Raw genomic sequence first — 22565 nt, forward strand, 5'->3', positions numbered from 1 at the left:
ATTTCCCTTTTCTCCACATATATAGGCCTACTGTCCAGAGGAAAATCGTTCAAACTGGTGAAAAAATGCAGACAAAAGTTGGACACTTATTCAGTTATTCTGCTCATTGCCATGGTTGAGAGTTTCAGTTTTAAAGAGCTTTGACTAAACCTGGAACATCAACTTTTGTAGGTCTTCCAGCCTGCTCTAAATTACAGCCTGTTTGAAAAGAGATTTAGCGTGACATTTAGAGCCCGCTGTCATCTGGCTGACATTACTATAGTAACGGTGTCGCTGCATTCTCAACAAAAATATCTAATCACAGACCGTTACATCAGCATAACCTGCGTCAGGAAGGATGTCAGTCGGGCTCTAGAACTGCGTATTATCTGATACAATACGATGGACTGAAACTCACGAATGGCTAGTGCACTTATGTTGCGATACCAGTCGATTTATTTCATTTGGGAATGCTAACTACTAATGTTCCTCGTGACGATTCAATTCGGTTCTCCACGGGCTGATGGTCTAGCGTAAATGATGACATCGTTAGCAAATATTTGTGACAATAATGAAAAGAAAAAAGAAAAAAAAACAGTCACAATAAGGCAACAAGCGAAACAGCAGTGGAAAAGAGGATCATATTTTCAACATTTCTTAAAAAAAAGAAAGAAAGAAAGAAAGAAAGAAAGAAAGAAAGGAGAAAAACAGGGCTTTTTCAAATTGTAGTTAAGCTTTTTCGGAGCAGTGAATTATACACTGGATCATAAGAAGGCTAGGCTGATCATTTTAGTACAATTGCTAAGCTAAGTTTAAGAAGTTAATCTGTCCCTCGCTGTCAAAATCTGATCCTAAACAGGCTAGTTCATTTAACATCTCCAGTTAGGAAATCCAGCGAGCGATATATTTGAAAAAGACCGAAAGGAAATCATATTTTTCACCATTGAGTTATTTTATTTCGTTGCTAATCACGCCACTTCCTTGTTAAAGGCAGTTGAGGTCAAATTACAGCCCTTGTTTAGCGAGAGACGCAGACACCTGATCAGCTAGCGAAGAGAGCTGCGGCGATTCCGTCATGTTGATGCTGCCAGAGGAAGACACGTTACTGAGGCGACGCGGCGAGCCATCCGTGGAGATTACAGGGGACTTGTACACGATCTCCGCTCCGTGGTCGGTGCGTGCTTTCGCCTGCTCACGGAAACTCAGTTTGTGGCTCTCAATCTGAGGCGAAGAGACGAAAATATTTCCACTGTGTTACACAGTACATAACGATAAATGTTTCGAAACATGTCAAACACAAAGGCGTTTTCATTCAAATGGATACAGATGTAGCACGTAATGTAATACAGCTACACAGCGTTTGGGCGAACAAAGAGCTGCAAAACCTTTTAATACGTTCAATAAATTCACTTATATTTACACTAAGCGCAGATAAACAGTCACATTATCTGCAATAATGAACGTATTTCAAATTCATTATGCAGGCTGTTTGTTATTTGTTCATCTTCTGTGTGTGTGTGTGTTGTGAGGAAAATTAACGAAAGAAAGAAATAAGTTGTACCAGCTAACTAAATATTTTTGGTTCATAAAGTAGTAACATTTCGAAACAGATCGACCGATAAACGTGTTTTAGCAGCAATTCATTGGAACAAACGCCTTTCCAGTTTGAACGGCACTCTGCATTAGGTATTGTTCAAAACTGTGTGGTGCGGCCACCTAGTGGTTCTTAGTACACACATTCACTTGTCAGGCAGAACAGACTGAAGGAAATGTCCAGATGGAAAATCAGGGGTTGGTTTAATTAATGAATCAATTAATCAATCAAGCAACTAATTGGTTTCAACAAATTAATAGACCAAACAATCAACCCGCCTCTGTCAATAGGGCAATCAAAAGACAGAACAAGGTCATTTGAGGGTGAAAAGACGTACGCAGAAAAGTTCTTACTCTGAAAGAGAGGAAACGCTCAGTTGGAGTGCGAGTGGAGAGGTGTACTTACGGGAGTTCTCTAGATTTACCAAAACACTGCCCTCGTGAGGGGTAAGATCAAAGTGTGTCTGAGAACTTTCTGTGGTGTTTTCAATGATGCTCGAGTTGACTGGGTCCTTTTTTGAGCTGACAGTGTTCCCATTTACGGCACCCACCTCTGCCTCCTTCCCCTGCACTCTCTACAGTGTGAATGTAACACGTTCATCAAAGGGTTACGTTTGAACAAACATACAAACATACAAACGAAAAACGAAACCGCTTTCCAACAAAGCTCAGATAACGCGGGCAAAATGAAAGACGACGCTAAAGCCGCATAATTATACCACAGGAATGCGACAAAGCCAGACGATTGGGTTTGGTTTGGGTAAGATAGAGGAATGAAACAGGCACAGTGTAGAATAAGAACCTCAAAGGCAAACGCGAAACAAAGGAAGGAAAAAAATGGACCTGAATTTAGAAGTAACAGAGGGTAAGACTGTAAAAAAAAAAAAAATAAATAAAATATTCTACAGAACCTAAACAGAGACAATGAGAGACAATGTGAGCGCAGTTTAGGGGGAGGGGGGAGGGAGGGGGGGGGGTTCTGCGAAAAGAGAAGAGGAAGGCAGGCAAGAGGCTAAGTACCCACTGCATGAAAAACCATAACGGCTTTGTGTTAATCAGCATCTAAAGCGAAAACTCTTCTCCTTTGCATGCATTCACCTATCTTTATCATGACTACATGGGCACTTTGACCTGCAACTGAGGGGGGTCTGTTGATTTCATCATTATTTTTTCGAAAGGCCCGACACTGCGCTGAGAGCTGTGCGTGTGGAACTCAGATTGCGTTCAGAAGAGTGCAGAAGCATTTGAGCAACAGCAAGATTGTGAAAATTTGCTAAGAGGAAGGAAATGCAGCAGTCACTGTTGGAAATGATTTCTTCATACTTCACTACAGAGGAAACCGTATGATAGATTAATTTGATTTTAAGCATAAATCACTGCATAAGTGAAACTGAAACTGAACTAAACTGAATTACTGTGAATGTACATTTCAATTTATGATTGCTTTGGCTCATCTCCCAGAGAAAAAATTCGACACACAACTTTATTAAACAAACTTTAAACATAGCCCAGTGAAACAAGACAGTGGAAAATTAGTCAAAGCAATCTTAAAAAAAAAAAAAAAAAAAAATGATGAGAACAGAACTACTCACCTTTCTCTGGCCGCCACCTGGAACATGAGTGATGTTGCCAAGAGATCCAACTTTTGACTGAGCCTTGAACTCCAGCTTCTCAGATTTGATCTCAATATTTCCCCCACCTGAAAGCAAGCCCACAACCCAGGGCTCATTTTCATATATCCGACTTTCAGATGATAACACATTTTCTCGAATAAGATTAAATAGTAAAACGATTAACCTTCAAAAAAATTAAACAAGAACGTTGAGTCTGGCGCTGGAGAAAAGTAGGTTAGGCTTTTTTTTTTTTTTTACAGTCTTTAATCCATTCATTCATTCATATTTTAAGCTGTTTATCCTAATTAGGGCCGCAGGGGGGTGCTGGAGCCTAGCCCAGCGCTCATGGGCAAAACGGCAGGGAAACACCCTAGACAGGTCGCCGGTCCATTGCAGGGCAGACAAACACATTCACATCTAGGGGCACTTTAGTATCTCCAATTTGCCTGACTTACATGTCTTTGGACTGCAGGAGGAAACCAAGAGCTCTCAGAAGAAACCCACGGAGAGCATGCAAACCCCGCGCAGAAAGGACCCCGGCCGGGAATTGAACCCAGGCCCTCCTTGCTGCGAGGCAACAGCGCTACCCACTGCGCTACTACAGTCTTCACTATGTTCTTCAAAAGTCTGAACTATTCAACTCGGTTTCAGTAGACTGAGTAGCGTCCACTGAAGGTAGTGCTGGTATTTGTGTACACTGCTGTTCTCGGTTGTCAATCTAGAGTTAAATTAGGAAGTAAACATTTACAGGTGTGAAATGCGTTGACCGAGTTCGCTTTCCTTGTCGTTGAAACTGCTGTTTTTCTGACTGTCACAAAGGAGGAGACAGAGCGCTATTTTCAGGACCTTCAGGCCTGAAACTCCACACCCAGTCACTTTACGTCCCCTGTTTGGTTTCTTTTTGTCTTCTTCCACTGGTGGATGTGTTAGTGCTTAAGAGGATTAGACCTCCAAATGTTCTTTTATTTCCAGTACTGTTTTTGGACAGATTTTGCACCGGTCTAGACAAAAAAAACACACACAGCTACTGCCTATTACTTCCCTAAAATATTAAATATTCAAACATGATTTGGTAAGAACTGTAGGGCACAGAACTTTGCTATCCCTAAGTGTGCCTGTTTGTTTGTGAACCAGATCTAGATGATACACTGTGCACAGCATCAAAAACGCACCATAGCCAAAGATGATATTATTTTTAAATGTCTTCCAGCACAATATCAGTACATGGAGAAGATGAAGTAATGGGAGGGCTGCCCGTTATGACTTGGCCCCGGAGAATCCCTCCATCTCCTGCCGAATTCCTGTTACCTCAGGCTTAGGTTGGCTAATCTTCATCTCGTCTATATGAGGCACCTTAGCCAAGGGTTGTTTTTTGGTTTTTTGTGCGGTGGTTTTCCTGTGACATATCGCAGACTGTGATGTATAAAGCACCCTGAGGCCTTTCGAGATGTCACAATAAATGAGTTTTTTGGTGTAGCATAGCAACGTAGAATTTCTCCTCATTTTTAGCGAGTTGTGAGCTAGTTGTGACCTGTTTAGCTAGTTGTTGTTTGCCTGTACGGGATAAACATACATGTGATTTATTAGCTAACCCGTAAGCGTACCTGGTTTATGGCGAATGTTGTCCTTGGAGCCACATTTTGCTTGGACATTGCTCAAATCCAACTTTTTGTGTACGATCTGAACCTACATACATTGACAGAGAGAAAATACAGGAAGATTGTATTACGCTTTGTCAAAAATACCCAGGCTTTTGGAATGACTTGGTAAAGGTACATGCGAGGACACAAGACCTGTAGACTTATAACATTCTCCTTTGAGTCATGGTTAGGAGAGGGAAAAAATCAGGTTAAGTTTACACACTGAAGACACAAAGTCCTGTGGAAAGAGGCGAAATCATCTAAACACCATTTTGTGATCCAGTTAGACGAACGTAATATCAACACGCTACAGGCAGTAAAAATTGCTCCTGAAGTTAGGTCATGACTGAAAAATATTCTCGTAGTGTTCGCTATTCAGGTGTTCTCAAAACAGACCAAACTCCAATAATAATAGTCTTCAAGCCACGACCGTTCTCTGACTTTCAGCTCTCTTCACACACAGGAAATTGTCTCAAGAAGAGGTGCATTCTGCTCCTTACTTCACAGTAACAGGATGGGTTACAGTAAGAAAACATTGCCAGAGGATATTTTCACATGAACGGTATATCATAACAAAATGAGATGAGTGGTTCAAAATGAAACAATAATTAGATCAGGCAAAAAACTGATCAAGGTTAAAACATCTGGGCAGAGTGGGAAGTCAATTCAGAATATAACATTCAGAATATAACTGAAAATGCTTAATAAATATAAACACCATCTCATTTCATCTTAATCTTACGTACGTCAAGCAAGTTCAAGAGCCATGGAGAACAAATGACTTATGAAAAAATGTAACGGGCATGTCTGATCATCTATAAAAAAAAAAAAATATTCTGCTCATTTTCCCAGCAGTATTGATGAGACAACATGACATTTAAAAAATAAATGACATTTTCGTTTAGCTCGTTCAAAGACCTGAGATAGCTCTGCAATAATTCAATTACTTGGGACCACATCCAATTTCAACCTGACTGAAATTAGGTTTTAGTGAAAACCTCAGGCCAGTCACTGCTTCAGAGGAAATGACGAAGGCTTTTTAACTGGTCCCTGAACCTCTAGACATGTGTGGAGCTTTAGTCCTGGGAACTGAGTGGGCCTACCTGGTACACAGCTGAAGAGGGTTTCTACTTGGGCCTGCTACTATTCAAGGTCAAAGTTCCATTTGGGTTCCTGCAAGGCTCATTGTGGACATTTATTCCACTCTTTACCCCCTTTTATCTGAACTTATCAGTGGCATAATGAGCAGCTTAATGTGGTGCATGACTTGGAAATGACAGTTCTTTTCTTTAGTTCTTTAAAGATCCAATCCACATATTGATTATTGGATACAAAATATTGATATGACTTTAGGGAATCTTAGCATTCATCCTGATTATGTTTTTTTCCCCCTCAGCAAAACCTTGGTGAACTACTACACTGCTTTATTGATTATTATTGGTGGATTTCATTCTATTCTCTCATTTCAGTGTGCTGCTTATTATTACTTCTGATTCTTACACATAACTATATTATAGCCATCACCTACAGAAAATCAGCTGTCTCAAAATTATATTTACACATTTCCCCCAAAGAGGCTACTGGCAGTTAAGCACTTTTGACATCTACTTAAACATCTACTTTATGACAAGGTGTTGTCTTGAACCATGGAAACAGTTGCTACTTGGCAAAATATTTTTCCCCGAAGTCAGATTCGGTCACAGTCAACAGACATACTCACAAACGTGAGCTCTGATCTATTAACTAACACATCCATTCATTTCATGCAATGTATAGATCAGACCACAGGCCATTTTCAAAACAATTGACCGATTAGGTATTGACTGTGAGGGTAGAGGGGTCTAACAGTAGGTTAAAAACAGATGTATGGGAAAACAGTACATGGCAGTAACATCTCTAAAGATGCATTGCCTTCTACCAAGGCAATGTCCATGCAGGAGAGCTTGAGGGGAGGTGGGGGGATCATGGGGGGGGGGGGGGGGGGGGGGGGGGGGCTCTCGTTGCTGTTAGAGCCTCATCATTTGTCCTGAATCGATCTGGAACATTCTATATCATGGCCCTGGATTTAAAGCAGACAAAGTCTTCAGTTTGGTTCAAATGAAAAGAAAACGCAAAAAGAAAAAAGCTGCCGTTTTGATGTTGCCCCCTGAAGATGCGTCCAGAAGTAGTTTCATTTTATGTTCCGGGTGACAAAAATGATCTTTCCAAATGAACCTCCAGAATCACAAAATACCGTGGGAGACCACAATGACCATTTGATAGATTAATTTTATGCTTTTTGTTTGATTTGTGAAAGGCTTTCAGTATTAAGTGTGCCTGACTGAAATTAAAAATCCATTGGCTGGCAATGGGTACGGATTTTCTGGTTACAGCACTTTGAATACACCCTGTGGATAGAAACACTAACCGTGAATGCTCACATAGAACAGCTTGCTATGTCAACTGAATCCTATAAAAAAACACTACCAAACACACAGCTGGATCAGGATCTCTTCCATAACCACATCCTCCTTACTGACAGCAACTAATTGACCCTTTTCCACCAAAGAATTGGGGAAAGGGATGTTTGTGTTATTGGTTTTATTACTTTTGATAAGATGATGTTGTAATACTAATGAAATTATGAAAGCGTTGTCTGTCAGCGTTTCATTTCGCTCCGCCGCCAGCCGGCAGCGCGACCGTGGATGTTCCAGACGTTATTGATGTGGACAGCTCTGCTTTAACCCGATTTGTGTTGAGGCCCGGTTAGTTTAATCTTCAGGGGGAAACAGCTTCAACTGACACTTGCTTTTAATGTCTTTGAAAGCTTTAAAACCTTTTGATTAGCTCTCTGAAATGGATCAAGAGCTGTACCAGAGCTTCAATGGATCATTTTTACGCACAAAAAAAAAAAAAAATTCCAAAAACCAAAATCAAGCTTTTTTTTTTTTTTTCAGATGGTATTTCACTAAAATAACGTGATGAAACAAGCAGAGCATTTAACTGGAAGGAACCCACAGAGAATAGTTCTAACGGATGAAAGTCAATGGACTTCAGCGGAAATAACGGGGCCATTTTTTTTTGGACAAAAAAACGTGTAATTCAAGTGCCTCCAGTCATGCTATTTGATCCCCATATTCTCTGCATTCTACGTTTCCGATTTAACGCCTCTCTCAATTCTTTTCTTCACCCTTTTCCTCCATCCTTTCCTTTCTTTCTCATCTTCTGTTCTTTTTTCCACCTGTTTTGCTTAAATGCTTTACTTTCACGTCTCATTATTAGACTTTCGTCTTTTTGTCCAATTTTCTATTCCTCAAAAGTATTTCTCCAAAAGACAACCTTTTTTTTGTTTGTTTTCTAAATTTCATACTATTCTGGAGTAGAGAATATCCCTAAAGCTCTGGTTAAGGCCATGCCTCATATACTCGGGATGGGGAGACTCAAGACTCAGCGTTGAGATCATCACTCACATTACCACCTCCGGGGACATGCTTGATATTGTCTTTGGAGCCACACCTAGACTTAACACTAGAAAAGTCCATCTTCTTGTGAAGAATTTGTACCTAAAAAGGGCAAAGGGGGAGAGCGTTAACTCGGCCAGCGGATCGGTGCTGGTGTGAGGCTGCACTAGCGGAAAGAGGGAAAGGGCTGCGAAAGTTATGGTCCACGTAGCTTTTTTCTTTTCCTCCACACACAAGTTCTGTTACTCACGTTGCCACCTCCAGGGGTATGTTTGATATTATCTTTGGAGCCACATTTTGACTGAACATTGCTAAGGTCCAGTTTCTTTTCAAGTATTTGCACCTATAAGAGAGAAGAGACGAGAAGAGGAGAGACGAGAAGAGGAGAGGAGAGGAGAGGAGAGGAGAGGAGAGAAGAGAAGAGAAGAGAAGAGAAGAGAAGAGAAGAGAAGAGAAGAGAAGAGAAGAGAAGAGAACACCTAAAAGAATAGCTCTGCAGTGTAATAAAATGTATAAAGACACAAAAATGGTCCTCACCTTGCCGCCTCCTGGCTGGTGCTTGATGTTCTCTGTGGAGCCGATCTTCGACTTAACGTTCTTCAGATCCGGCATGGGGACGATGGGGGCAGGGGTGCGGCCCCTCATGGACCCTGGAGATTTGGGAGGGGTACGAACCACTGCCACTTTCTTCACTTGACCCCCTGGGGTGCTGGAACGGCTGCCGGGAGACTTGGGCGTGGCAGGACTGCTGCATCCACTACGGTCTGGGGTCTTGGGTGAGTCAGCTATGAGGAGAACATCAGCGGTGAATACTGGAAAAATCTAATAATACTCAGAATTTTTTCGACTCCAGGCAAATATTTTACCATTTTGCTAAGACAATGTTATCAGTTCTGTCCCTGGGGTGAGAATTTACAAAGATTTCTCGTAATTGTTTGGTTCACACTGGTCTTTTACCTCTTTCAATGTAGACTGCTCCAGCTTTCCTCTCCTCTGTCCTGGAAACAGCTGCGTTTCACAAAGTAAAAGCAGCACAATTGGTAGGAGTTAAGAAGGGCCACTGTGAGGCAGTGGAGTCCCTTGGCTAAGAGTTAGCACCATATTGTGACCAGGCATTTTGCCTCGTTACGTGACACACTGGGGGCATTTTAGTGTTTTAGTGATTTTTTTTTCTTTCTCTGAAACAAGCAGCAAAGCTTGACATGCAGCAGCATCGTTCTGGGGATTTTATTTTTTTTTTTTCAAATCTGCAAACAAAAATCTTCCTTGAGGGTTTTTGTTTGTTTGTCCATTTGTTTTGTTTGCATTCAGTGGAAAATAGCTATCGCACACATGCACAGACTTCGCAACTCTTCGTTACTGTTGGAGCAGGACAATGGACAGTGAGATGAATGATGGCATTATTAACATTAAAACTTCTCACTTATTATTATTTTATTTGGCGGTTAACCGCCTGCTGGACTTGAAGACAACACATACTTCATTAATCAGTGAAGGTTATCGCACTGTCAAGCACACGGGACACTTGCCTGGAATTCTGCTTCCAGCCCCCTGGGCCTTGGTGCCAGCTGGTGCCTTTGTCCTCGTGTCACCGGCCTGAAAATTGGAAAAGAGATCAAGTTCTTTTTTTAATCGTTCAACTTACCAAGCTTGCAACGGATGTCCACAAAGTCATGACCTTTTTCACGTTAATACTGAATGCAATTTCTTGCCCCCTGTTCTATCTGTGTGCTTCAGACGTTATTACTTCTCCTGTCCTTATCAGTAAATCTTTTCACCGACATCGACTGCGGACGTTAACTCCAACCCTTGACGCGCGAAAACCCGGATGGTATATAAATGCTTATTTTCCACTGCGGAGGGGATACTGTCCCCCAGGCAATGACCATCCTTGACCCTGTGGTAACCATATATACATCAAAGCTCTGTAATGCCCTGCTGAGGAAGATCAGTGGGCTTTGTGGACAGAGAGTAGTTACTGTCACGAGAAGTGATATATACACTAGTGATATGTACGAGTCTAATTTTTCATGGTCAATGGCGAGTGCAACACAGAGACAAACACAGAGACCCTTAATGGATCATAACCTATTTTTCATGACTGGCAAACAACAAAAATTATGACATCACCAGTCCCTGGCTTACACTGCCCTTACTTAGCCAAAAGAGCGCCATTTGCGCTATTCTGTTAAATGTGCTTATTTAAATTAAAAAGAAAAAAAAAAAGGTCATTCAAAAAGTTAGCAAACCTAAGATTCTCAAGAACAACTAATTGGAAAACTGACTACTCAGACTCATGCTTAGCAAAAGCAAATATCTGGACTGCTGGAAGCATGACATAACCATAGGCTGTTCGTACTTCATTCAGCCACTGTGGTCCAAGAGGTACCTTTCGGATGGTTCATCTGTGTGACCACGTTACTGTGTGCTTGTGCCTATTCATTATTGATAAAAAAAAGCGTGGTTCTGTTGGGTCCCTCAACAGAGGAATACAGTAAGACACAGAAGAGTTTTTCGGAAGGAAAAAACACTCATGTATTAGTGACGGCTGAGGATAACATTGGTTTAGCTATAGCTCAGACCTTGCACAGTTGGACATAACAGGTTTGGCCAAGAGCTCTGTGGTACGGTACTTACCCTTGGTTTGGGATCTTTGGTTCTTGCACTGCTGGGTTTAGTGGCTAGTGAGCTGGGCCTGCTAGTAGAAGATATTGGGATAGCAGAGGAGGGGGTGGAAAGCTTTTTGGATGGGGATGCTGGGAGTGAGGAAACTCGTTTGGGGACAGAGGAAGGTCTCGTTTTGGCTGGGGAGATTGTGTTGGATTTCTTATGTGTTAAAGGGGAAAAGAAGGAGCGAGGGGAAAAGAAACATAAAAGCATAAAATGGTGAAACAAATACAAAACAATGACGAGAAAACTAAAGTCAAAACACAAAAAATGGATCCAAGCGTTAACAAACATTTAAAACGACTTAAAAAGAAACAATCAAAGGAATATGAAATGATTCAAGTCTGTACTTTATGAAGGCTTCAATGGAAGAGTGTAAAGTGAAAGGAAACAGTGTCATTAAACTGTCATGTGAGGCACAGGCAACTTTAAAATAGAGACACCATAAACACTGGCCTCGCTGAGCACCGTAAATGCAAAATAATTATTTAAAAAACTATAAAAAAAAAAAAACCTGTAAAAAAATCTGCAAATAACAGATGGATGAGTACTGCAGTTATTGATCATAAATGAGCTACTGTGGTTATTGTTATAGGGAAGCTGAAGGTATGTTTAAAAAAAAAAAGGAGTGAACAAGAAATAAAACATACAAATATGGTTGTGATTGTGCATAAAGCAGAAATTAACACATGAGATGAATTTTCCCAGGAGTCTTGTGTTTAATACATTGCTTGATAAATTGGTCATTTTAAGTTGTGTGTTTTGAAGGCTCAAGGTTATGAATGTGGTAGTAAGGCAAGGTCCAGCCTGAGTTTGATACAGATTTGTCTCACAGTGTCAGTACCATCAATCCCTTAATTACTAATATACAATGTCAGAGACTTGCTAAAATTTGGCTTCTTATGGGACATCAAGACACTAAAGTGACTGGCAGGTCTCTGTCCCTACCTCCCTGTCTCCTGGCCAATCAGAGCCAAGTTGGATCTGACTGGCTAATCACCTTGTTAATTTATTATTGTGTGCCCCTGTCCCCAGTTTGTTCCCTCGTTGTGTGTGTGTGTGTGAATATACTGTGTTTTCCTTTGTACCCTTGTGAAGTCTTGCATTTGTTGTCTGTGCAGAGCGGTTCCTAGTCCCTAGTTTGTCCTTGCTCCTGGTTTCTTTGTTCATAGTTTACCTTGTTAGCTCTCTTTTTTAGCCCTGTTTTGTTGTTTAGCCCTGTTTTGTTGTTTAGCCCTGTTCTGTTGTTTAGCCCTTTTCTGTTTGTTTAGCTGTTTAGTATAGGTGTGTTGACCTTAGCTTACTCCTGACTTTGAACTCAGATTTGCCTAGCCCCCAGGAGCCAGTTAATAGAGAACCACACCTTGCCCATTCATTGACCGTGATTTGGATTCCGATTTGGATTTTAATAAAGAACCGCCTGCATGTGCATCCAGCCTCCGCGTCAGTTTGTGACAGTGATTCTGAATGAACTGCTCTTTATTGCGTTGTGCGCTTTATTCCAAGGGGAGTTGTTGTGCCAGTACAAGAAGAGAAGAGCTATGGAATCGACTCGTTATGAAATACTACTCCTACTTGTGTGCTATGATCCACAAGTCATTTGGAACAATAGCAACAAGTTCTCAGCAGAGTGTGAAATATGTGGAGCTCAGCGCATAACTGGTAACACAGAAGAAATCAGCATCACCCACTGTACCTTGGCATTTTTGTCTGCCGCCGCCTCCTTCCCTGGTCCCGCTCCTGTTTTGGCTGTAAGAGAATGGCCCCAGGAGACACACAGTAAGTAATTCTATCAAAACCACTCACAAAATGGATCAAATACAGTGTAAACTCTCAAAACCCACTTTAGTCAAGATGCAGATACAAGTTCTACCAACAGACACACTGGAACTAGAATATAACGTTAACACTGGAATCTATACACTATGCAATCAGATTACCATCCTACCAGTTAAATGGATTTGATCAAGACTATGAAAGGATTACCAATGTTTAGCAGTATTTTTCTTGTCTAAGCAGAAATATTTAAAGAATTTGATAGGTCAGTTTGTAAAAATATACCACAATGCATGACTCTGGGTTAAATATGTGTTTCAAGACCTAAACTTTTTGCTATAACTTCAGCTGTTTGCATCAGAGGCCTGGGACCTTTCTGATGGACACATTTTGCGGAAGAAAAAAAAATTGTTATAGGGCATTACTGGGCCACAATTGGCCACTTTCAACCTCATATTTTCAGGTCACTCTTTCTCAAACATATAGGGAACTGAAGTTTTCTCACTTCCACTGGAAAATTTGCGTTGTCACTCCTGAAACCCTTATTTGCCAAAAAACAATAGCCCTGACAAATGCCTCCCTGCACACAGTGATACAGTACATCGATCCAAATCTGATCCAGAATCAAACATCACACTCATAAATATGATCTTTAACTAATCTTTGTGCATTATTTTTTGATGTAACTGGAACGCTGTCATTGTGAAAGCTATGCGCACCGACATGTAATTTCGCTTCACATGCAGAGGTAGGATGGACACACTTAATGATTTGGCAAATATCCAACTTGGGTGTAAAGATGGGTATTTGCAGATTAATATAGAGATTATTCATATTCCAGGTGGGAAATGACTAAACTATAATCTCCAGAGGCTTTGTTGAGTGTGTGTTTCGTATGTGTGAGGGGGAGAGAAAGAGAGAATGTGTGTGTGTGTTTGTGTGTGTGTGGACACATCCGCATTGATTCACGCTGGTCTCATCTATTAAGGGGCTGCATTTGGCATTGAAAAAGAAAGACATGAAAAGACACATGATCAACATGTAACTTTACAAAGATTAAAGTGAGTGGTGTAACACATTCAGCACACACATGCACAGGTGACATGCAAGAGAGGGGCGGGTGAAAACACTGCTAGCAAAATAACTACGCCAGAAAGTTAGTCTCAGACACAAGTACACTGACCACAAACACAAAGACGAGGAGAGAAGGATAGAGGGAGGACACAGACAGAGAGTCACAAGATAGAGAGAGAGAGATTCAGTGGCTACAAGCAGTCCGTTTCTTCAACCGAACACTTTTTTCACTTTTGTGGTGTACGCTTTTCAGAAAGGGCGCTGCTTAGCTAAGCTCAGTTGCTCTAGGAAAAAATCGGTGAGAGAAAAGAAAGTAAGAGGTTGAGAGGGGGGTATTGATGAACAGAACAGAAAACAGACCTTTGATCTGGGTACCAGGTTTTCTGCCTGGGGTGGCATCTTTTTGGGGAGTTTTCGGGCTTTGTGTGACGACCTTGGGGGATGGAGCGGATGGCACTGCAGCTGGTTTCTTTGCTTTTTTGACGGGAGCTCCTTTAACTGGTGCTGCAGCACTGACTTTACCTTTGTCTTTAGCAGCTTCTGCTTTTGGTTTGGGAACCTGGGGAACCTGTGCTGCCTTCACCGCATCAATAAGTGCCTCATGCGCAGTCTCCAGGTACCTCTCTGGAGTTTCCTCCTTTACCTTCTCCTCTTGTACCTCCTGCTTTTCGACCTTGGTAGGTTCCAAATCAACTTTGGGCACCAACGTGCCTTGAGAAGTAGGGGGAATGGGCGCTTCTTTCCGCTCTTCCTCCTCCTGTACTTCCTCTTTCTCATGTACCTGCGGATGGCGGTCGGTTAAGGGAGATTCTTCTTGGGTTTGGTCAACTCCTGCCTTGGGGGAGAAAGGTGAGCCTGGATCAGCCCTGCAAGAATCAGGGCTCTTGCTCTCTGGAGGTGTCTTGTCAGATCCATTTTCCCAACCCGCAGGGTGGCGGTCTTGGGGCTCTGTGTAGTCAAAAGACAGGACTCGTTTTTTGTCGTCTTCTGGGCTCATCGTTACCTGAAGGTCTGCATCCCCATCCTTTTCTTTCAAACCCTTTGTTTCTCTCTCAGCTGACAAATCTGGAGTGACTGGAGCTCTGAATGTTCCCTCTTCTTCTTCTTCGTCCTCCTCCTCCTGGTCTTCCATATTCAAAAGGTGCGGAGGCTGCCCAGCACTCAAGGCAGACCGCAATCCGTCCTCACTGGTTGACCTGAGAGTCTCCAGCTTATCCCCCTGAACCTGTCTCTCTTCATCTTGCTCTTCCTCTTCCTCCTCCTCCTCCTCAGAGCCACTGGCACTGTGGCGGTCAGAGATCTTGTCCGACGGGCTTTTCTTTACTTGGCTCTCGTACCTCTCCGTCCCAAAGTCGCTTAACGCGACCTTCCCAACCAGGTCGGGGGTAGTCGGGGATAAGGGTGACGGACGTGGGCTCGCAGACCCTGCCCTCTCCCCGTCCTGGCTCCCTCCCTCCAAAGAGCCGGCGGTGCTGCTGCTCCGTCCGCTCTCTCGAGGACTGAGCCCCCCGGCCGTGAGCTCCTCTGATGTGTGGGGAAGCAGAACGATAGTCATGGGCCACAGAGACACTGTGGGATTAGTAACACTCAACGTCCCTCTCTCTACACCCAAAAACCATTAACAAAAAAAAAAAAAAACAACAGAAAAGGAAGGAAACCCAAGAAAAACACAAACTAAAAAAAAAACAAAAACACAAGCCAGCACTTTAAACATATGAGGTGCCCCAGCACAACACAAAGGACAAAGGAAAGTCTTAATTTTTAGATTTTAGGGAAAAAAGGACAAAATAAAACAAACTCCCCAAAAGCACTCACAAGTCACCTTTGAAGTATTAGGTACAATAAAATGAGAGCTGTATAGGTACTTTTACAAAAGCAATGTTTGCAGTCGGCAAACGATAGGCCTTGAGATAGGACAATAATGGTATCGTGATGAAATGGAACGTGGGACTGTGGCTAATAAAAGTACTTTACAGCTCATTTCGTCACAAATTTACAAGTTTTCAACTACAAAAAAAAAGAAAACAACAACAACCAAGACACAACAGAAACTCAAAGCAAGGCCAATATGTACCAGTCATTCAAAACACAGTACCCACAACGACCTAATAGCAGTTTCACTTTCACTTGCGTCAATATGAAAAAGCGTTATGGACGTATGAGTTGATGTGGAGATGAATCGGCGCTAGCTGTTGCGCTGTCCGTTTGCAAATAGGTTTGGGGCAGAGAGGGCATGTGGTTTTGCTGGCTGGCAGCTTTGCACAGAGTAGATCATTTTTCACCCCTCTGAAGGAAACGGAGCAGGAGCGAGAGCAAGAGCGTACATCCGCACGAAAAAACAAAAAGTCTCATAAATTTCTGCTGTGGTATAAGTGAAGTCCAATCCTGCCAGCATTTTCATTAGTTTCGGCTAATATTCTGAAAGCTGGAATAGTGAAGGAATGTCCACATATTATTGTCACTATGCGATTCCCGAACTCAGACACTCTAACGCACTGAATGGAATTGATATAAATGTAATTTCATATGAAGATACCGTATTGATTTAAGACGATGTACGCTCTCTTTTAATGCTTGAAGCTTGGTGATTAAGATGAATCATTTTGAAGCGCTAACCAAAAGCACTTTGTATATACTTTCAGAGGCCAACCTAATATTCAATTTAGGTGTGTAGTGAGGGGAAAAAAAAGCACTTGAAATGAGAAAGCTGAGAATGGATACCAGTGGAGATGAATGATGCTTCTGTGTATCTTTCATAAGGTCGGTGTAAACGCCACTCCGCCAGAGTTTGGAGTGTAATGCACTGGGGAGGGCCAGATGTGAAGTAAAACTACCACTGTACCTTCACCTGCTCCTGCTGCTCCTGCTACATCTCCAGATCCTGGTCGTCCATCCAAAGGGTCCACAGAATCCACAAAGAGAGAGGAGAAAAAAGTTAGTAAGTAAGCGTACCATGTCCTGGAGACAATCTAGTGCTCCTCAGTTCACACTTCAGGAGGAAATATTATCCCGTCGTCACACTCCTCTCCGCGATAGAATTACAAACCAAATCTGTTATTGATTTCTCATTCAGAAACCGCGGACAATGTATCAGTTTGTAACGTTCGAGCTCTGGTGCTGGTACCCTAAGTGTATCGAAAGAATCAAGGTACGGAAGGGATCTTTTTGTGAGTGTTCAATGCGAAGCATTTCCGGCAGTTCAATACATCTCAAGGATTTACATTAAATGAGCACTTTCAGGGGAGCCATTACTGTCTCAGACTTTCACCACCCTTTCCTGCAGACATCAGCATCACGCTGGGCACCATAAAATATTAAAAGTGCAGTTAATGGCCCATTCTTACGCGTGTACCATCACTGCAGTGCAAGGGAGCTATATGTTTCAATGCATGCCAGACCAAGTGTCAAAAAGCTATAATAATCGACAGGTTTGTACCTTCTCAAGAGATATCTTGGCAAAGTTTCTTTCTTTTTTAATTTTACATCCAATGGTTTTTCAGGTAGTATTCTGTTGCAGCATTTTTGCTCTCGTAAAATTAATGACTGAGTATGAACACGATGAATCAAAACCGTCGCAATACCGAAGATCCTACTGAAGTGAGAAACAACAATTTCATTCATCTTCCTCTGTCAAGAGTCCCTGAACCTAAATCTGCTTGGCTGGGTAATGCATCATCAATTACCTGATATGAAAACATCTTAAGTATAGAGCTGAACTGTACCTTACCTCCATGAGTCAGGACTGTCATTTACAATGATAAGAGATGGCAGATGAAAACTTTCTAGGACGCCATCTGTCAATTTCCATGAACATTAATCTTTTCTAACAGGAATGCGGCAACACAATCAGACTTCTCGACATCCCGTCGTATGTCTATGTCCTCCGTTTCCATGGCGCCACTATGCAGGAACCGGGCCGTGGGAGGGTTTAAGTGCATCGTACTGACCCATTAGCCTTAACTTTGGTCCTTTTTATTTGTGCTCTGGCAGGCTGGCCATGGAAACGCTAAGTACATGGTCAGAGCTCTGCCTATCATACCTAAAGTCACGGCACTTTAAACATGCATTACGTCCCCCTCATACAACAAGAGGCTAATTGATTACCAGAACTCCAGAGTACTGGGAGCCTGTGAGAAATGGAGGACAAAGAGATACATTGGGGAGGTGAAGTCCCTCCAGTATTCAGCTGTGTCAATGCCTGAGTCTAGTAAGACTTAGCATGTCTTTAGACTGCGCCAGCCATCACTTACGCCTGTCATCAATGCCGCTAATGGAGAGAGAAAAAAAGAGCAAACCATCCTTTTAAATTTGCATAGCAATGGCTGCAGAGCGCGCAGGCTTCGGGAGATTGGCTTTTTGTTCCGTTGAAACTTTGCAAATGCTGAGCAGAAACTCGCACACTTGGCCAGAGGTCAAAATAGCTGTGCTCAGGCAATTCACAGTAGAGTAGAAAGAGCAACAGATCGATGCTGAAATAGGATTTGGAGCAGTGCAGGAGGAGCTGCTGCTGCAGGAACGGCGGGTTAAAGTCCAGCTGCAAACACAGAGGAGCTGCATCTTTGTGTGCCTGACATGAAATTTCATTAAAGTGGCATTAGCGAGGAAAAGAAGCACAGGGCCCTCAGGGGACTTTATGTGGGAAATCAAAACGAGACGGCCAAGATACAAGCAGCAGTCACGGAAGGTGGATACGCAAATATAAAAAAAAAACAAACTGCAGAACCGAACCAGGGAAAAGAGCTGCTGTTTTTCAATAAGAGCATTCCATAGGCCTGTGGCAGCTGTGGATGAAAAGTGATGCAGCCAATGAATGAGAGCAAATGCCACCCCCCCCCACCCCCCTCCGCTGCCCAGGACAGGAGAAGACAACCTCATTCTTGCAAAGCTGTATTCCAGCAAGAATTTGCTCCACCCATAACACACCTGACTGCTACTATTCAATGCCTAATCACAGCTTTGACTAGTCTGCTGGATGAAGGCTTGAGTAAAAGCCTACATGCACTGAAACGACAAGATGAAGGTTGTCTTACACCTTTCTAGAACAAGTCACTGATGTAGTGTTAAGCGCTTAAAAGCCATTCTGTCTGTAGGTGTGGTCGTATATCCTCACGCGGACAGCAAGAAACCTATGACCGAGTCCAAAGCACTACCAGTAATAGACCTTTTTTAACAGCCACAAAAACTAAAAAGTGTGTCCTAAAACATTAAAAAAAGAATTCCTTCAAAAGCAAGATAACCACCTACATACAGAATGGCCAATGAAAGCTGCAGGAACGAAAAGTGCCCAGAGTTAAGGAGGTTTCTTTAGAAGTCCTGGTTTGGTAGATTTTAAAGTGGAGAGGGCATACCCAGTGGTACATCCTTTTCAGTGACCTTTTCAGGTTCAGTGACCTCTAAAACAGGTTCCTGGGACTTCACCTCAGGTCTTTCATCGTCTGTCACTGAAAGGTGATCTTGGAGTTAGTGAGGAAGAGTGCAAAAGGTATAGCATGTGTTCTGAGGTAAGCTGCAAAGGTTTTTTGAGTTAAGTTAAATGAAAGAGCTTCACCTGAGGGAAGAAAAAATATTATACATTATTCATTGTTGGCAGGTGGTTCATTAGTTGACAAAACTGTTCCACTGTGTCATTTGTTTGCTATGTGTGACATTCCTAGAATTACCTCTGTCACCCTGATCAACACAAAAGTGTCCTTGCCTCATCTGTCAATATGTTTATGCAAAAACACATACACCAACAGAAATGCGTCTCTGTCAAAGTTGAACAGGTAGCTAATACCTGCTGAGGTGAGCAGCAACACCTACTGGAATGATTAAATCACATTCCAATGTAGTCTAGTAAAGATAAATGGAATCTTCCAGTACGAAAGTCCTTCGGAACTGCAGACTGTCAAACGGACGGTCTGAAAAACTATCCCTTTGAAAGAACCAGACTTTCAACACTGAGTGACGTAAATGAGCTTTATGACTATAAGGAGCGCAGTGTCTCTGTCACAGTTATTCGCTCACAGCTCGGACTTACTCCAGTAAGTCTGTTTTCTGTTAAATGTGATGACTTGGCTGCTACAGTGTATTTGTGCCAAGTCTGACCCAGTTGTCAGGATTACTGTGACCACCAACTACAATCAAAGAGCTTCTCCCACTCAGGCGCTCACTGGGTTATTTAAAAAAAAAGAAAGGGCTTACATTACAAAGGGTAACAGTTCCCAACTGTTTGAATTCCAGCATTCTTCACTGGAATTCAAGACAAAGTCCCAGTGACTTAAATACATAAATAAATAAATAAACAATCAGACAAAAGCCCTCCCTCTCATTTCATCTTTAGGCGTTTGATTTCTTGGAATGCTCTCCCTGGTACACTCCACTACACTAGAACCAAACATTGTTTTGATGTGAAAACAACAGACATTAGCAAAGAGCTGATTTAAGCTTCTTAGTTATGCTGAAAGGACAATTTCGAGCGAACAATCGTCAAACTTTTGAACTACGGCAAATGAATTCACGAGGCTACTTTAAAAACACGGGCATGCAGACATCACACCATACGAGAATTCCACGGGGAAACTGGGTAGGGATAAAAAGGAGGAGTCTGAAGTCCCTGTGTTGTCTTGCTTTGAATGCTACGTCTCAATGCATCATGTTGTAGTGACTCACTGACCTTTAGCAGGGGCGTCCCCTGGTCCCGCGTGTGCTGACATTCCGTTCTTCATGTCTTGCTGGTCACTGACAGTCATGTCAGCCATTGCTGAGGCAATGTTTTCCCCAGCGTTGTTTTGGACCGAGATGCTGTCTTGGTCGGAATTCATGAAGTCCTGGTGCTGATCCATTTTTCAATCGATGTCAGTCTACAAGAACACAGAGGAGAACACAGAACTGAATTCCAGAACAACTTTGACAGTTAGCAAGACAATTAGCCGCCTTACCTTGAAACCATTTTTTTTTTTTTCATTAGCCACCAATATCAACATTGTACTGAGCAAAGGATGAAAGTCGAAACATGAGGAAATGATTTCAGCACTGATATAGCTGCATGCCAGACCATGTTGAGAACAGACCCCAAACACCAAGTGGTCCTTTGTGATTCACTCCTGGGAGGCGGTTTAGACATTAGACTCCAGTACCGTTGGAACTGGGACAATCTTAGCTTCAGTTCCATTGACTTGTCATTCAATAGCCATAACATTCCCTCTCCTTAAGGACACTACTATGCAGTGTTTTCCTCCTTCACCTCTTTATATAACTATTTACATAACCAAAGAGGCCAGAGGAACTGGTCCAGCAATGTTAACTCTGCTGCAGTTGGCAGCTATTAAAAAATCCTGACTGGATCCAGCCCTATGTCATGTGGTTAGATTAGGGCTAGGTATGTCAATATGGTGAACCAATGTAGCATGAACTAACATGCCAGACCATAGTAATATTTATAATGTTGCATGGATCGCAGCCACTGGACCAAAGATAATCGATACGATTTACACAGCTGTGCTGTCGATCTACTGTAGCATAGCAACAGGCAGTGTGGTATTTTAGTGTCATTATCATTCAATCAATTCAAATGCTGCAGCTGTTTGGAGTTTAAACCTACCATTCTGTAATAACTAACAGAAACTAATGGGATTACTGTTCTGTGTGTTTAACACGCCTGGTGTGAACTATCATGTTATAAAAGTGTCTTTACAAACAATTGGCCTACACCATCGAATAAATAAATGTTGTCATTACATTCCCTTCTAGACTTCTACAAAGGAATGGCACTGAGGTGACACATCTAAGTTGACCTCAGACACCTCCTGGTCTAGATTTGCAAATCAAGCAGATACAAGCCAAGTGTAAACACCACCGCCCAAATTAAACGGTACACATGATAAAAAAAGGAACACTTTCAGTAAAAAACATAGAAGTACAAAATAACTTGTGGTTAGGGAACTTCTCTTGCTCTAACTTTAATGCTTTTCCGGTAGAGAGAGAGACAGACAGACAAAGAGAGAGAGGGACAGAGAAGGAGAGAAAGTTCCAGTGCATGTCGTGTTTTACTGTGACAGACAACTACAGTGCTGATGTAACATCACCTTGGCTCGTTATGCAACAAGGCCAGAGACTTCAATGCCAAGTTTAACCAAGTCTAACTTTGGGTCACTCTGGCAGCTGGAGTGCTTGTCTGTTGTAAACGACTGTGGAGACTGTCGGATCAGATGCACTGGTAATACATATGAGATTAGTAATATGGGGATTTCCTCTGGTGTTGTCAAGAAGGAAGTTGTGTCTCTCAAAATACACACAGTAGCAAGTATATCCTGCTCAGTAAAAATGAGTCTCTTTGCTTTGGGACGTGAAGCCATGTGTCTGTACTGCATCATTTTAGGGTTCATTTCTGGATTAATCTTCATTAGACTAAACTAGATTTGTGCCCTACTTCTGAAGGGTACTGTTTATGATGTAACCTATTTCTATGATGAGTGAGAGAAAGAGAGAGAGAGATAGGGAGAGAAAGACAGAGTGGGGGGAGAGACAGAGAGAGACTGCATGTGACAGCGTTTTCCATGACCCTCTGTAATGGCATTTATATACGTTGTATGTGTATGCGGGCCAGTGAATTTCTGTAAGTATGTTGGACATAGTTCAGAGACAACAATACCGTTAATGGTACATGCAAGGAGTGGAAAACCTCAGTGATACCGCTTTAAAAGCATTTGACAGCTTGCGTGACTCCCGGACACTGCGCAACCAGTAAATACAACAGATCAGCATCTGCTGTGGCCTGCTGCTAAATGAGCTCCTCATCATCA

General features: G+C 42.3%; 1 protein-coding gene across 1 annotated transcript; it reads right to left on the reverse strand.

Annotated features, from left to right (window-relative positions):
* Positions 1-984: 984 nt before the first annotated feature.
* maptb (microtubule-associated protein tau b) lies at positions 985-20606 on the reverse strand. Its single transcript, XM_030793978.1, has 9 exons — positions 20438-20606; positions 14143-15306; positions 12629-12681; positions 9795-9861; positions 9223-9273; positions 8803-9050; positions 4790-4871; positions 3165-3271; positions 985-1200 (listed from the first exon to the last, which is right to left on the reverse strand). Exons 1-9 carry the CDS (start codon positions 20604-20606, stop codon positions 985-987), a joined length of 2157 nt encoding a protein of 718 aa, XP_030649838.1.
* Between the last annotated feature and the right edge of the window lie 1959 nt (positions 20607-22565).

The sequence above is a fragment of the Chanos chanos genome, chromosome 16, assembly GCF_902362185.1.
Source record: "Chanos chanos chromosome 16, fChaCha1.1, whole genome shotgun sequence".
Lineage (NCBI taxonomy): Eukaryota > Metazoa > Chordata > Actinopteri > Gonorynchiformes > Chanidae > Chanos > Chanos chanos.

Coding starts and splice junctions, on each gene's coding strand:
- maptb (XM_030793978.1), bottom strand. CDS start 20,606: ATGGATCAGCACCAGGACTTCATGAATTCCGACCAAGACAGCATCTCG. Junction 15,307..20,437: donor AGGGGACGCCCCTGCTAAAG/GTCAGTGAGTCA, acceptor CCCACACATCAG/AGGAGCTCACGGCCGGGGGG. Junction 9,274..9,794: donor GGCTGGAAGCAGAATTCCAG/GCAAGTGTCCCG, acceptor TGTGAAACGCAG/CTGTTTCCAGGACAGAGGAG.